Here is a 13,957-nt window from a genome sequence, read left to right on the forward strand (position 1 = left end):
AACAGACTCCTTCAGCAGCGGAACAATTGTTTCCTTTGCCCTTGTATGCTTGAGAATACAACTGGAAGGTCAACAGGAGAAGATGCTGTTAACAAGTCTTAATGAATTAGCATGTGCACTTGACCTTGGTCAATAGTTTCCTAGCAACAGTCAAAAAAAAAAAAATCACCAAGGCTGATGCTGATTTCAAGGCAGGGGGAGAAGAAGAGAGGACAAGGAGGAGGTGACTCAAGGCATCCAAGGCTGAGAGGAAGCCAGGGCACCTCTCCACCCTCATTCGTTGTCTTTCTCAAAACTAAAGAAAAAAAAAGTGGGTGCAAAAGCGCACATGATCAGGGCAGGTGTTAACATCGAGCCCTCACTTTTCAGGATTTGGGCATTATTCCCTTCTTGGCTGGCTTCTAAGAAGTGTTAGTGTTCAAATGTCCTCCTGCCTCAACAGACTTTCTCCAACCAGCCTCTCGAATGGAGGACGCCCATAAAAGGCAAATGTTACCTGAACAGGGTGGTCCATGTTGCCATTAGCACTAATTAGCGGCCCAGTGTGACTTAATCGGACAGCCCTGGAAGACAAGGCTGACCATACGGTGCTGCTGCAGGCGGAAAGGGGGACCTCGGGTCACTGCGGTGCCTCACCAGGGTGGGCAGCACAGCGAGGGCTCACGCGGGCTCCGAGCGCTGCGGGGAAGCAAAGGGAAACACCAGCACAGAGAAGGTAAAGAAGGGGTGCTATGGGCGACTCCCTCTAATTCACAATTTGCCAATGGCCCACCCTAAATGTTTTGTGAGCTCCGACCTATGAAGGCAACGAACGCACTACACTTGTGCTTCTCAAGTCACATTTCCGCAGGGGACTCCGTGTCTGGGAAATCCCCTTTTCTCACGGGTCACCCTGGGGAATAAATCTAACTCATTTTACTGACGAGGAAACTAGCTTGAGGAAGAGAGCAGCTGAACATAACCGCAGCAGATCCACTGCAGGGCCAAGATTTACACATAGCGAATACTCAGTGGGCGTCCACTTTGGGTGACGTGCTCTGATACAAGACGAGGAAAGGACGCTGTGCCTTCAGCTGACTGACAGTGAGTCAAAGAGGCAACAGGCTCATCCTTTATGAGACAGGAGAAAATAAGGTCATAAAGGATTAAGTGTTAGACTGTAGTCCACAGCTTAAGTTGGTGGTTACCAATTCTGAGCGGGCCTGACAAATACTGATCCCAACACCCAACATCCTGATTCTAATCAGGAAGCTTGGAATCTTGGGAATCATTTTTAGAGAGTGGGGCCTTGGTGCCATTGAATGGGACTGTGGTGTGGACAGAAGTGAGAGCCTGTAAGATGTGCGGCATGGGAGCAAGTTTGGGTAAACAGAAGTAAATTTGGAATTCATAAGTACAAAGCCAACGAGTGAGGTGAGTCCAGGTGCTGGGGGATGGGAATCCTTACACACCGAAGGAGCCATGTGGTCTCGATCCAGTGGGGTCTGTCTAGTCATGCCTGGAATTTACACTAAGAAATTAGTTCCTGGGGGAATCTCTTTGTCTTTGCCCAAGACAAAGGGAATCAGATATCCAGGGTGATTTGCCCTCTAAAGCTCTGTGAAATGCATCAAAGACTGACTGGTAGGCTGAGGCCCCTGGGTCACATAACCCAGATATATTCAGCTATTGTGTCTAGAAAACTGAGGCCAAAATGTCCAGCCCAACTCTGAATTTTCTTCGATCCATTACTCTTCTTTAAAAAAAATAATTTTTTTTAACGTTTAGTTTTGAGAGACAGAGACAGACCACGAGTGGGGGAGGGGCAGGGAGAGAGGGAGACAGAATCTGAAACAGGCTCCGGGCTCTGAGCTGTCAGCACAGAGCCCAACATGGGTCTCGAACCCACAAACCATGAGATCACGACCTGAGCCGAAGTCGGACGCTTAACCAACTCAGCCATCCAGGCACCGCCCCCCCCCCCCCCCCAAATTCATTACTATTCTTATTAAGTTTTTGGTGTCCTGCTGGCATGGCCTGACCCACTGAAGAAATCAGTTAGGCACACCAAGCACACAGTTGAGTGCCTGTTATCCCAACACCCTCTCTATGGCTATTCTCAAGAAAGTGGCCACTGAAAACTGTCTCAAAGCTAGTGGGTTGAGGGACCGCATTCTGTATTGAGAACATGCTTCCAGTTAGCCTTGTAATGGGAGTGGGTCTCATTTGGAAGATGATCATGTCTATAGATAAATCACATTTCATAATTCCCCAAGACTACGAGGGCCCAGGTTTAATTGGGTTACCACTGAATTCAATTACCCATGATATATCTGTTCCTCTCCCTGCACCCTCCCTTCCTCCCCTCTATAGCCCCAATCCACTTATCAGAAAATATTGAGAGCGCACAGTCGGGGGAGCTAACAATTTTTCTAAAGACCCTTGTGAAGTTTCCTGAGCTCCAATTGATTAAGCGATCGGGTCAGACATACAAACTGTGGCCCTGTGTGCTGAATTTCTATCTGGAAAGTGATGACAGATTTCTCTCTGGCTAAATCATCCCTTTGCTTCCTGGGGGCTCTCCCCATATTCCAAACCACAGTGTCACACAGGCACTGGCTAGTGAGACGATCCATTAAGAAGCTGAGAAAGATTCCTCCTGGGAACGAGGTCGAGAGAAGGAAAGATTAGAGTCTGGGAGTTAAAAAAAAATCAATCTTCCCATCACTTCATTTCATTCCACACAGCACAAAGTCCAATTGGAGACCTTGCCTTCTGCTGTGCAGATCGGGCAAGAGGTTTGCCCCAGTGATTCCAACGCGGCAATGGTCTGAGGTCAGTGGGGAGACACCTGTTCAGCCCTGGAAACAGGGCCTCTCTGGGGCAGGTGGAATTCTAAAGGTGAGTTAAATAATCAGAGACGATGCTTCAAATCCAGGGGGAGAGAGCAAAAGCACAGACTCTCCCACTCCCTTTTGTTTTTTCATGACTGAAATTAATTATTTGCACTCTGAAAGGGATTTCAAGGTCAAGCCTTTTCATTTTGAAGTTTGTAACAGTAAGATCTTCACCTCTCTCAAAAAAAATGACCCCGGTCAGTTCAGGTCCTCACAGTTCATGGAAAAATGACTCCCTTTTTTGTTACTGACAACTAAGTTCTGTTACTTCGAACAATACTCCCCACTGGCAGGGATATGACAATCTGCTGCTGGTCCTAAGTTGCAGAATGGGCCGCAAATGTACCCTGGTAAAGGAAGGTATCTCGAACACATTTCATTTTCAAGGTAAAAAGCATTAACCTAGGAGCGCCTGGGTGGCTCAGTCGGTTAAGCTCCTGACTCTTGATTTTGGCTCAGGTTATGATCTCATGGTTCCTGGGATTGAGCCCCACATCGGGCTCTGTGCTGACAATGAGGAGCCTTCTTGGGATTCTCTCTCTCCCTCTCTCTCTGCCCCTCCTCTACTTGTGCTCTCTCTCAAAATAAAAAAAACCACGAACCTAAATAAGTATACAAATCTGAGGAATCAGCGCATCCACATTTGACCTCAGCCGGCGCTGTTCCCACTGTGGTAAGTAGTATCCCTGCTTCACGTCCTCCCATCCATGCTCCGTGGTTTCCAGACTCAATGCCCGTTATCCAGCCCACAGCTCCTGAACTCTTCAAACTTTTCACTGTCAAGGTGCAAATCCACTTCCCAATTAGTGTTCTTCAACCCTCCGCCTTGACCTACTTTTCCTTCTCTACTCTTCTGTGTGTGGAGGTGAGCCAAATGGAAGTGTGCATGCTTCACACACACACACAGAACCTTACATGTGTCTCACCATATGACACAATGACCATACGACACATTTTCTATAAATCGTGCACATAATAGAGATGTTGGCTCTTCTCTCTTTTGTCAAGAAAACGGACAGTATCATTGAGATGATGCTGTACATGAATGATCTCTGAGGGATTCTACTCTTTTATATTTAAAAAAAAATTTTTTAAATGTTTATTTTTGAGAGAGAAGACAGAGCATGAGTGGGGGAGGAGCAGAGACAGAGGGAGACACAGAATCCAAAGCAGGCTCCAGGCTCCGAGCTGTCAGCCCAGAGCCCGACACGGGGCTCGAACTCACGAACTCTGAGATCATGACCTGAGCTGAAGTCGGAAGCTTAACCTACCAAGCCACCCAGGCACCCCTACTCTTTTATATTTTTCATTTAAGGCAAAGAAATGGGTGAATATAGTTTGAAAAGTCAGGCTTTTGGCAAACACCATCGTCCCTTTCCCCATTTTTCCTCCCTCCATGGCCTCATTGCCCAGTCTTTCAGCATTCCTTCTGGGATCTTCCACACTCGTGCTGCCTCACCTCAACTTTTCAATTTTAGCCATTATTTCTTGGCATCTATAAAAGACCAGGATTTACCTCTTTTACACTATACCTTCCCTCATCCTCGTCATGTCATGATTTCCGGTGAATCAATGTTTAGTGTTTATACTCTGAAGACTACACCTATGCTCCTCCCTGCTGAGACACACGCGGTGTATTATTGCATTTCTTGCCTGTGTAACAATTGTTTTTCGCGCAAATAACTGCGCTTTTTCCATTTGCTTCATTTTCTGTGTACTCATCAATAATTTATGCCAAACTCTGCTAAAACAATCGAAGATTCCTCTTGGTACAAATATATTAGGAAATCTCTCACTTCCAGACTTTCTGGAAACCCTCCAGGTTCTGGCCCACACTGCGCTGGCTTATGCCCTGTCCCTCTACACAGCTGTCATCTGGGATCTCCTTCTCCATCACCCAGGGGAGCCCCTCTGTTTCTTTCCTGTGTGGGACCTCATTCCCCCAAGCTCTTTTTTTTTTTTTAAGTTTATTTGTTTTGAGAAAGAGAGAGAGGGACAGAGTGAGTCCAAGTGGGGGAGGGGCAGAGAGAGGGAGACAGAGAGACAGAATCCTAAGCAGGCTCCGCACTGTTAGTACAGAGTCCGACGTGGGGCTCGAACTCACGAATGGTGAGATCATGACCTGAGCCAAAGTGGGATGCTTAACCTACTGAGCAACCCAGGCACCCCATATTCTTTCTTGAATTATGCTCCCTTCTCGGGGAGCAATCCTCTAGTAGCCTAAGGTACATGGGATGTAAATTTCCTGGGACCCCGCGTATCTGAAAACATGTTGATTCCACCTTCACACTCAACTGGAAATTAGGGTGTGTAGGCCTGCCAGTTTCCAGCATTGCTTTTGAGAAGATCAATACCATTTTGAGGGTGATCAAAGGACGGTGATTCCTGACCATTTGGGACCTGTTGTAACTTCTTGGCAAGCCCGCAGGACCCTCTCTTCCTCCTGTCTGTTCTGAAATTTCTGTGCCCCCTGCCTTTTTTTATTTTTACATCACTGTTCTAGGTACCCAGGGCAATCTTTTTGCCAACAGTTCTCAACATCTTTTGTTTCACGATTTCTCCATTTTATCTATGTTCTTACTTACTTTCCATTCCTTTTGCCTTCATTGTTCTACTTTCTGGATGATTCCCTCAACTTTGTCCTCTTCCTACTGAAAGATTTAAAAAATTTTTAATTTCTGCTATCATATTTGCTAGTCAAAAAATTGGGGGGAGGAATTTTTTTTAAAGATGGCATCCTATTCTTTTTTTTTTTTTTTTAATGTTTATTTATTTTTGGGAGAGAATGCGAGTGTGTTAGAGGCAGAGAGAGAGGGAGACACAGAATCCGAAACAGGCTCCAGGCTCTGAGCTGTCAGCACAGAGCCCGACATGGGGCTCGAACTCACAAGCTGTGACATCATGACCTGAGCCGAAGCTGGATGCTCAACGGACCTAGCTGCCCAGGTGCCTTGATGGTGTCCTATTCTAATTCGATGGCTCCCTTATTTTCTCCTTTCTGAGGATACTAATAAGTATCTTACGGTTTTCTCTCGCTCAGCGCACTGCTTTTATTTCTTCAAGTACCTTTCTCCGTTTGCTTTTTTGTGTCTTTGTCTTTCTTGTTATAGGTGTTCTTCAGATGTTTGGTGATCCTTGGGTGTCCACTCATTTAACAGTGGGTCCCCAAAAAGCCCACTGGAAGATTCACGAGAGGCAGGAAACTTCACTGCAGTGAGATCAGGCGGGGACCCAGGTGTTCTGTCAGGAAAGCCCCAAACATGAGTATCTGTAGTTATTTGCTCTTGGGCCTGTCTCCTCCGGGGGGGGGGGGGGAGGGGGGGGCGGAGGAGGGGAATACTCTAACCTCCTGCAAGGGGCCAGGGGCGGGTGGGTTCTAAGCCTGACAGCTAAGAATTCTAAGGCATTCTCAGCCTCTCTCACTACTTAGTATAGGCCCTGTGTTCTCCAAGGTGCCTCATTCCCATTTTCAGCGGTGACTAGTGTCCCTAGGTCCAAGGCTTCTCTGAGTCACCCTTACCGTTACAGTAAACCTCCCACCCTCTGTGGGGCCGGGGGGCAGGGGGTGGTAACCTGGCGCCTGAGCTGGAGAAGGAATATAATGTTTCCGGTGACAGGCTTTCCAAACCATCTTTTTTTTTTTTTTTTTTTTTTTTTTTTCCAGCCATATGCCAGCCACCTGAAGTATGCGGGTCTCTAACTCCTGAGCCTTTGTGGGGGATTCATGGCACGAATCCTCACCGACATTTAGCAGAGTCAACAGAAACCTATCAGTGTATTAGTCGGTATTGATCAGGCCAGGCTGTGTAACAACCACTCCACATCCCCAAGGCTTAGAACAACACAAGTGTATTCCTCTCTCATGCTACACGTCCCCAGGGTCATCAGGGAGCCCTGCTCATCACGGTCCCTTGGGACCCGTGCTGAGAGAGGTTCCGCCATCTTATGCCCCATCATGTTTTTTTTTAAAATATTTTTATTTATATTTGAGAGAGAGACAGAGACAGCACGAGTGGGGGAGGGGCAGAGAGAGAGGGAGACACAGACTCAGAAGCAGGTTCCAAGCTGGAAGCACAGAGCCCGATGCGGGGCTAGAACTCGTGAACTGCGAGATCGCGACCTGAGCCGAAGTTGGACACCCAACCGACCGAGCCACCCAGGCGCCCCTGACCCCATCATCTTAACGCGAGGCTTCAGGGCTCCTGCTCAGCAGGAGCATCGCACATCACCACTCTCACGTCAGAGGCCACGCCTGACTTCCAGGGGGTGGGCGAGAGCGGCACCGGGCTCCCTGTGCCTGAAGGAAGAGGACAACTGGAAGCCCCGGGGAGCACCAATGTCTCCTGCAGCCAGCCCCACTTCGGGGTCCTGGCAGTGTGTTCTTTGCTGCCGCTGTCTCCTGGTGCTTGTGGCTTTACATCTTTTTCTTATTTTACCGTCCTTTTAGTGCAGCTCTGTGAGTAGAGATAAACACCATTTCCAGCTGCACAACACCCACTCAAAACAGCCACAACCCTCCAAATGACGCCGGATGCCTGTTACTCCCCATCTCTCTGATTCCACCATGCTCTGTTCTCTACTCAGAACGAGTTTTTAAATTTTAGTTTTGAGAGAGAGAGAGAGAGAGAGAGAGAGAGAGAGAGAGAGATTGAAGAGGAGGGGCAGAAAGAGAGAGGGAGAGAGAGAATACCAAGCAGGCTCGGAACTGTCAGCATCTGTGCTGACACGGGGCTCGAACTCTGTCACCGCAGAGCCTGATGGGGGGTTCGAACTCATGAACCGTGAGTGAGATCATGACCTGGGCCGAAATCAAGATTCAGACACTTAACCAACTGAGCCATCCAGGTGCCCCGCAGAATGATTTCTGTTGGCTAAAGAGAGACTGGTAGATTGTGAAACTTTTCAGAACTGGTCATTCCTTAACAATTTTTCCAGAAGGGGTTTGGGAGGCAGTTTTCAAACAGACGAGGAATAGAGAAATCTTTACTAGAAGCAAAGCACTTAAGTATTGGTACAATTTTCCAGAAGCAAGTATTTTCTTTAAAAAAATTTTTTTCAATGTTTATTTATTTTTGAGAGAGACAATGCAAGCAGGGGAGGGGCAGAGAGAGAGGGAGACACAGAATCCGAAGCAGGCTCCAGGGTCCCAGCTGTCAGCACAGAGCCTGACGCAGGGCTGGAACCCACGAGCCATGAGATCATGACCTGAGCCGAAGTCAGACACTAAACTGACTGTCTGAGCCACCAGGCGCCCCTGAAAACAATTATTTTCGATCAGTGCTGGGCCTCTAGTATATGTTCAAGTTCTGGCTAATGAGCAATCCCATTTTCACATTCCATACGACTCGCTCACAAACAAATGCCACTTTGCTCCGGGAAAGAGCAAAACTCGGAAGCAGATGCAGCCATCAGCGGTTCTCTCTGGCACGTTGGTAATGCAGGTGGTTTTTATTTCCTTCTATTTACTCACCGTAGTTTCTTATGCCATTTGACAATGCACTGCTCCTACAGCAAGAAATCCAAGGCCCCTTGTCCAGGTCTGCTGACCACGACCACAAGGGGACAGTCCCCTTTGCTAAAACCAGACCTGGGCTAATAAAAGATTTAGCGAAGTCTCAAAACCACAGATCTCGCATGGGCCGAATGTCCAGAGGATACATTCGTTTCCTGCGAATCAGTGGTTCTTAATCTTTTATATGTTTTAGAATCACAGGGAGAATTTACAAAACGAAATAAACCAAAGCAAACAAAACCAAAACATATCCCTGGCCCCCACCCTAGGTATTCCAATTTGGAAAGGAAAGGCAGTAATTTGTATTTTTAACAAAAATACACTCTCCCGGCAGACTTTGGGCCACACTTTTTTAACAGTGCTTTTTCATTTTCTACAATAGCATACACAGAGCATTCAGTAACTATTTTTTGATGCTAAGATGGAAATCAACATAATGTATATACTTCTATTTTCCTCTCATGATGCCATCCAAGAGGTAAGAAATGAAGATCTTTCGTTTTTTTAAAAAAACCTTTTAATGTTTTATTTTTGAGAGAGAGAGAGAGAGAGAGAGAGAGAGAGAGAGAGAGAGACACGGAGGGAGGGAGGGAGGGGCAGAGATCGAGGAGGACAGAAGATCCAAAGTGGGCTCTGTGCTGACAGCAGAGAGCCCAATGCGGGGCTTGAACTCATGAACCATGAGATCATGACCTGAGCCGAAGCGAAACGCTCAAACAACTGAACCACCCAGGTGCCCGTAAGGTCCTTCCTATGAATGTGGCAAGACAGATGGAATAAAACCCACAAATCCAAACAGCTTAAAAATGACAGGCAGAGTATTTTTAATAAAGCACAGGTTTTGCCTTTTGCTTTGCATTAACTCTTCATAACCTAGTAAGCCCTACTCACCAATCTCTGACCATCAAGCTGAATTTCTGACAGAATGAATTTCTAACGCATCATCCGATATCCTATCATAATTCTAGCTTTTGAATGAAACATCGTGTAAGAGGCTTAACTTGTTCTCCCAGTTCAAATGAATCAAAGCAAGCCCCAGCCCCAATGTGGGCCGTGTTGTGGGTTCGTCGTGAGGCTGCAGGGACCACAGGGTGAAGTCGGTTACGTCAAGGAGCTAGTGTATGTGAGAAAAAAGACAGCAACTGGACTTAATGCTCTTGCTACTTCTTTCCTGATGGCTTTCTGAGTTTCTAAAAGGATGTAGAACCCAGTCTTTTGCCACATTCTTACTCTTTTTTTGAAAAATTTTTAATGTTTATTTTATTTTGAGAGAGACAAATATACAGACAGACAGGGGTAAGTGGGGGAGTGGCAGAGAGAGAAAGAGGGAGATACAGTATCCAAAGCAGGCTCCAGGCTCTGAGCTGTCAGCACAGAGCCGGACGCGGGGCTTGAACCCACACACCACAGAGATCATGACCTGAGCCCAAGTCGGATGCTTAACCGACTGAGCCACCCAGGCACCCCGACCATCTCCTTACTTTTGAAAATCCGCTCCACTTCCCCTACATTTGCAAAATGCTGCCGTATTTCCTTTCTTGCCAGAAGGAACCTGGCGGCAGCTGGAGGTCAAGGGGAAGACTACACGTGAGTGCACTTGTCTTTCACTGTTGGCAAGTGACAACAGAAGGGAGACGCAGAGCATCGCTGAACTACCTGATTCAATGCTGCCCCCCTGCTGGGGAGGACGCAGATCCATTCCCAACCAGTTTCCCACCTTTCCTGAAAGGTGCCAGCGATTTAATTAGCTACCAGCAAATGTTGACTGTTACTGAAAGAGGAGGTGAACGATACCCCTGACCTCTACAGCCCTTCACGCATAAGTCGAATGAACAAACAGCTTCCAATAATGGCTTCTCACTCCAAAACATGGACTGAGAAATAACCTGGTGCAATCACAGGATGCAGAATTAAATGAAATTGAATTTAACCTCCTAAACCTTCTTTTAGTCCAAGCTCCCATTTTAAGTGAAAATGCTTAAAAATTATTCAAGAGAAGCTTTAGTGCCAGGCTGTGGAGGCAAAGGTTAGCCTTCTTGATTTATTTTGAATGGACTGTGACATCCAAGCTTACCAGCTTATCAAATTTCTTAGATATTTCAAAAATGGAAAATAAAACATTAGCAGGGGCAGCAGGAGCCTTCTGTACATTTTCCCAAAGAAGCACAATTCGGCTTAAAACCCCAAACAGGACTTTTGTGGAGAAGGGTGCCCGGGCTCCCTTACTGCAAGCCACAACGTGAGGCACAGTGTGGGTGAAAAACTGCAGAAACTTCTGGCAGGAAAAACCTCAGAAGGAGTCCCTTGATGCCCTCCAAAAGGTGCCACAATGGCGGTTCCAAACTGTTAAGGGGTTACTTTAAGAAAGTGGCTCTCAAGTGGTGGTCCTGTGGCCAACAGCATCAGTACCACCTGGGACCCTGTTAGTTGACCCTCAACTTCACCTGAGCCCTGTGATTCTGGAAAACAGCAAAGGTAACGAAACCTCCCCCCTGCCCTTTTGTGTTCTGGAAATAGCTTACTGCAAAGACCACCCCCCCCCCGCCCCCCGCCATGACTCACCTAAGACTCACAGGGCTCCCCTTGATTACCTATGACAAGGTCAGACACCCTTCAAATTCACTTTTTTTGCCTGAAAAATGATTAGCTAACTGTCCATCAGTCAGAACAAAATGTCGGTTAATTAATCTTTGCCTGAACCTTTTTTGTTCCTCCAGGTTCTTGAACTTTTGGCCAGCCTACAACCCTTCCTCAAGGGCCCCTCTGGGTGGGAACAGGCTGGCCCCCAGTTAAAACACACTCGTGTCTGCAAGGCATTCAAGCCACGCTTTCATCCCTGTTCCCCATGCCTCCTTCCTTCTAGCCCACTTTGCTCCTCCCTATAAAAGAGACCTTCTTTTTGCCCAGCCACAGAGAACCTTGCAGATTCTACAGCCAGAGAATTTAGGTTATGAAGAGTTAACACAAAGCAAAAGCCAAAACCTGTGCTTTATTTAAAATATTCTGCCTGTCATGGCATGTGACCGCTATATGCCCGCCCATCCCGTTACAAAAGAACCTTTCTCCCCTTTGCAAAAAAGCGTTCCCAACCGAGTCTCTCCTTGCTCAACCCAGATGTGGTTTTTACTTGACGTGACAATTACAAATTCTCGGGGTGCCTGGGTGGCTCGGTTAAACCTCTGACTGGCTCAGGTCATGATCTCACGGTTCCTGTGGGTTTGAGGCCCGCATTGGGCTCTGTGCTGACAGCTCAGAGCTGGAGCCTGCTTAGAATTCTGTCTGCCCATCCCCCCCGCCTCTCCCCTGCTCGTGCTTTGTCTCTCTCCAAAATAAATGTTAAAAAATTTTTAAAAATAAAATTCTCGTGTCCCACCCCTGGGGCTTCTAAGTGAGAAATGAGGGGTGGGAAGAGTGTGATGTGTCTAGAAATCAATCTCTGAACACACGTTCCAGGCACCATTTGAGAGCCATCCCTCTAAAGGTCTGATAAGTGCCTTCAACACTTAAATGCCGATCCACCTGTGTTTCACTCAGGGGTGCTTAAACACAAGCCGCTTCCGAGGCTCCACGTGGGCGCGATTTTAGCGTCCCCCCACCCCAGGACCCCTTTTCTCGTGAAGTCATTTCCCGATGGCAAGCAAGGCCACGCGCGCAGCTGGAGCCCAAACCCGCGCGTACTTACATCTCCATCCACCGGCCTCTGGTCGTCACAATCCCTGGTGGGGCTAATGTCCTGGCGCATGACCCAGATGGGCTCTTTGGGCTCGTCGGGGGTGTAAGGCGAACGGATGGTCCTGGTTTTCACCTCCTCGATGGCCTCTTTGATGTCCTTGATGGCCAGCGAGATGGCATCCCTTTTCTCCTTGCTGTACCGCTGCCCCGCCTCGCCGCCCGCGGTGCCCGCCGCCCGCTGCTGCCCCGCCAGCGCCTGCAGCTCGGGGCTGTCAGGGCGGCCCCCGCCCGGGGTGGGGGCGCGCTCCAGGTCCTGCTCGGCCTCTGGCATGTCCTCGGCCGCCTTGTCGAGGCTCTGCGAGCTCATGCTCTGCTTGACCTCGGCCACAATCTGATCGATGTCCTCCTCCTGCTCGTAGCTGTCCATACGCGGGTAGGGCGCGAACTCCGCCTCCTTCTCCGGGCTGTCGGACTCGCCGTCGGAGCGCTCGTCGTAGTGGTGCAGCCGCGCGCCCAGGGCCTCCTGGCGATACGCGGCGGCCTCGTCGCGCTCCTGCTCGTACAGCCGCAGCCCGTCGCGCGCCTCCAGCTCGGGCGCGTCCCCGATCTCCTCGTACACGTGCTCCTGGAGGCCCCCGTAGTCGGCATAGGGCTCGGCGTAGGGCTCGTCCTCGCCGCGGTGGAACAGCCGGTGCGTGTACACGTAGCCCGAGTAGGCCGCGTTCATCGCCTCCTCGTGCTCCAGCGAGTGGAAGTGCAGGTGGTTGGGCAGCGCGCGGCGGTGCGTGGCCTCGGCGTGCTCGGCCTCCGCCTGCTCCGTGTACTCCTCGGCCTCGGGCCGGTACTGCACGGCGTAGGCGCTCTCGTCCTCGGGGTCCTGCGCGCGCTCCGCGTCGTAGCCGTCGCGGGCCGCGGCGATCACGTCGCCCTCGGCCGTGTCCGTGTGGTTGTGGAAGCCGCTCTCCGTGCTGGCCGAGCGCGCCAGGCACTCCCCGCGCTCCTCGTCCTCCTGCTGCCCCGGCGGGGCGCGCGGGTCCTCGACGGCGCGCCCGCGCCCGGGGCGGCCCGCATAGCGCTGCTGCTGCTCCTCCACCTCGGGGTGCTCCAGGTCAGCCTCCACCGACTCGTTCACCTCCCCGCCTGCCGCCTCGTCGGTCACCTCCACCTCCGCGGAGCCCTCCAAGTGGTTCATGGTGGGCGTCGGGCCGTCTGGGAGAGAGGCTGGGCCAGAGGCTGGGCCGGCTCACTGCGTGCTCATTTTGCTCCACCCGGCTGGGAAGACAAGAAGGGGAGGGGCTGTTAACGAGCTTCATACTGTTCTGGGCTGAGCACCCAGAGAAACCGTAAAAACAGCTGCTATTGACCCCTTCTGAATCCGGGTCAATTAAAAAAAAGATTGCAAATTTAAACTCAGCCCGGCAGCACACAGTTCATTTTCTGCATTGCATGTATCGTAATTTGTAATTACATATCTACTTGTCTAATTGCTTGCTGGCTTTCTCCTTTCCCCACCCCTCAGACTGAGAGCCTCGCGAGCGGTTTGTTTTCCCTCCACCAAGCTTACTATTCAGGTTCCATTTCTGATGCATATGAATAAAGAGTACTACTAAATTGAATGAGCCAATTGACACATTTTCCATCTGCTAAGGGATAAATCTCTCCAAATTAAACTAGGATCCTGGATACTTTAGAAACGGTTCTTTAAATAAATTTCAAGGGGAAAAAATCATCTCGAAATGTTTTGAGCTGTTGCTGTCAATACAAATATACAGCCATTCGGAGGCAGGCTACCTACCCTCAGAGGGTTCTTGTCCTGTCATTACTGGGTCTGTTACCTGGGACCGGTGGCTTAATTTTCTGAGCCTCCACTGTGAGAACCCACTCATTTGCTACAGCT

General features: G+C 49.3%; 1 protein-coding gene across 6 annotated transcripts in view; it reads right to left on the reverse strand.

Annotated features, from left to right (window-relative positions):
• The window catches only part of APBA1 (amyloid beta precursor protein binding family A member 1), a 209,479-nt gene that overhangs the window by 55,897 nt on the left and 139,625 nt on the right, over positions 1–13,957 (reverse strand). For all 6 annotated transcript variants that reach the window (XM_053907789.1, XM_053907792.1, XM_053907791.1 and 3 more), the window contains exon 2: positions 12,071–13,332. In XM_053907789.1, coding sequence (XP_053763764.1) covers positions 12,071–13,252 — 1,182 coding nt within the window. In that variant the 5' untranslated portion in view covers positions 13,253–13,332. The remainder of the gene's footprint in view (positions 1–12,070; positions 13,333–13,957) is intronic.

The sequence above is a fragment of the Panthera pardus genome, unplaced genomic scaffold (genome assembly GCF_024362965.1).
Source record: "Panthera pardus isolate Hobbes unplaced genomic scaffold, ASM2436296v1 HiC_scaffold_20, whole genome shotgun sequence".
In the NCBI taxonomy this organism is placed as follows: Eukaryota; Metazoa; Chordata; class Mammalia; order Carnivora; family Felidae; genus Panthera; species Panthera pardus.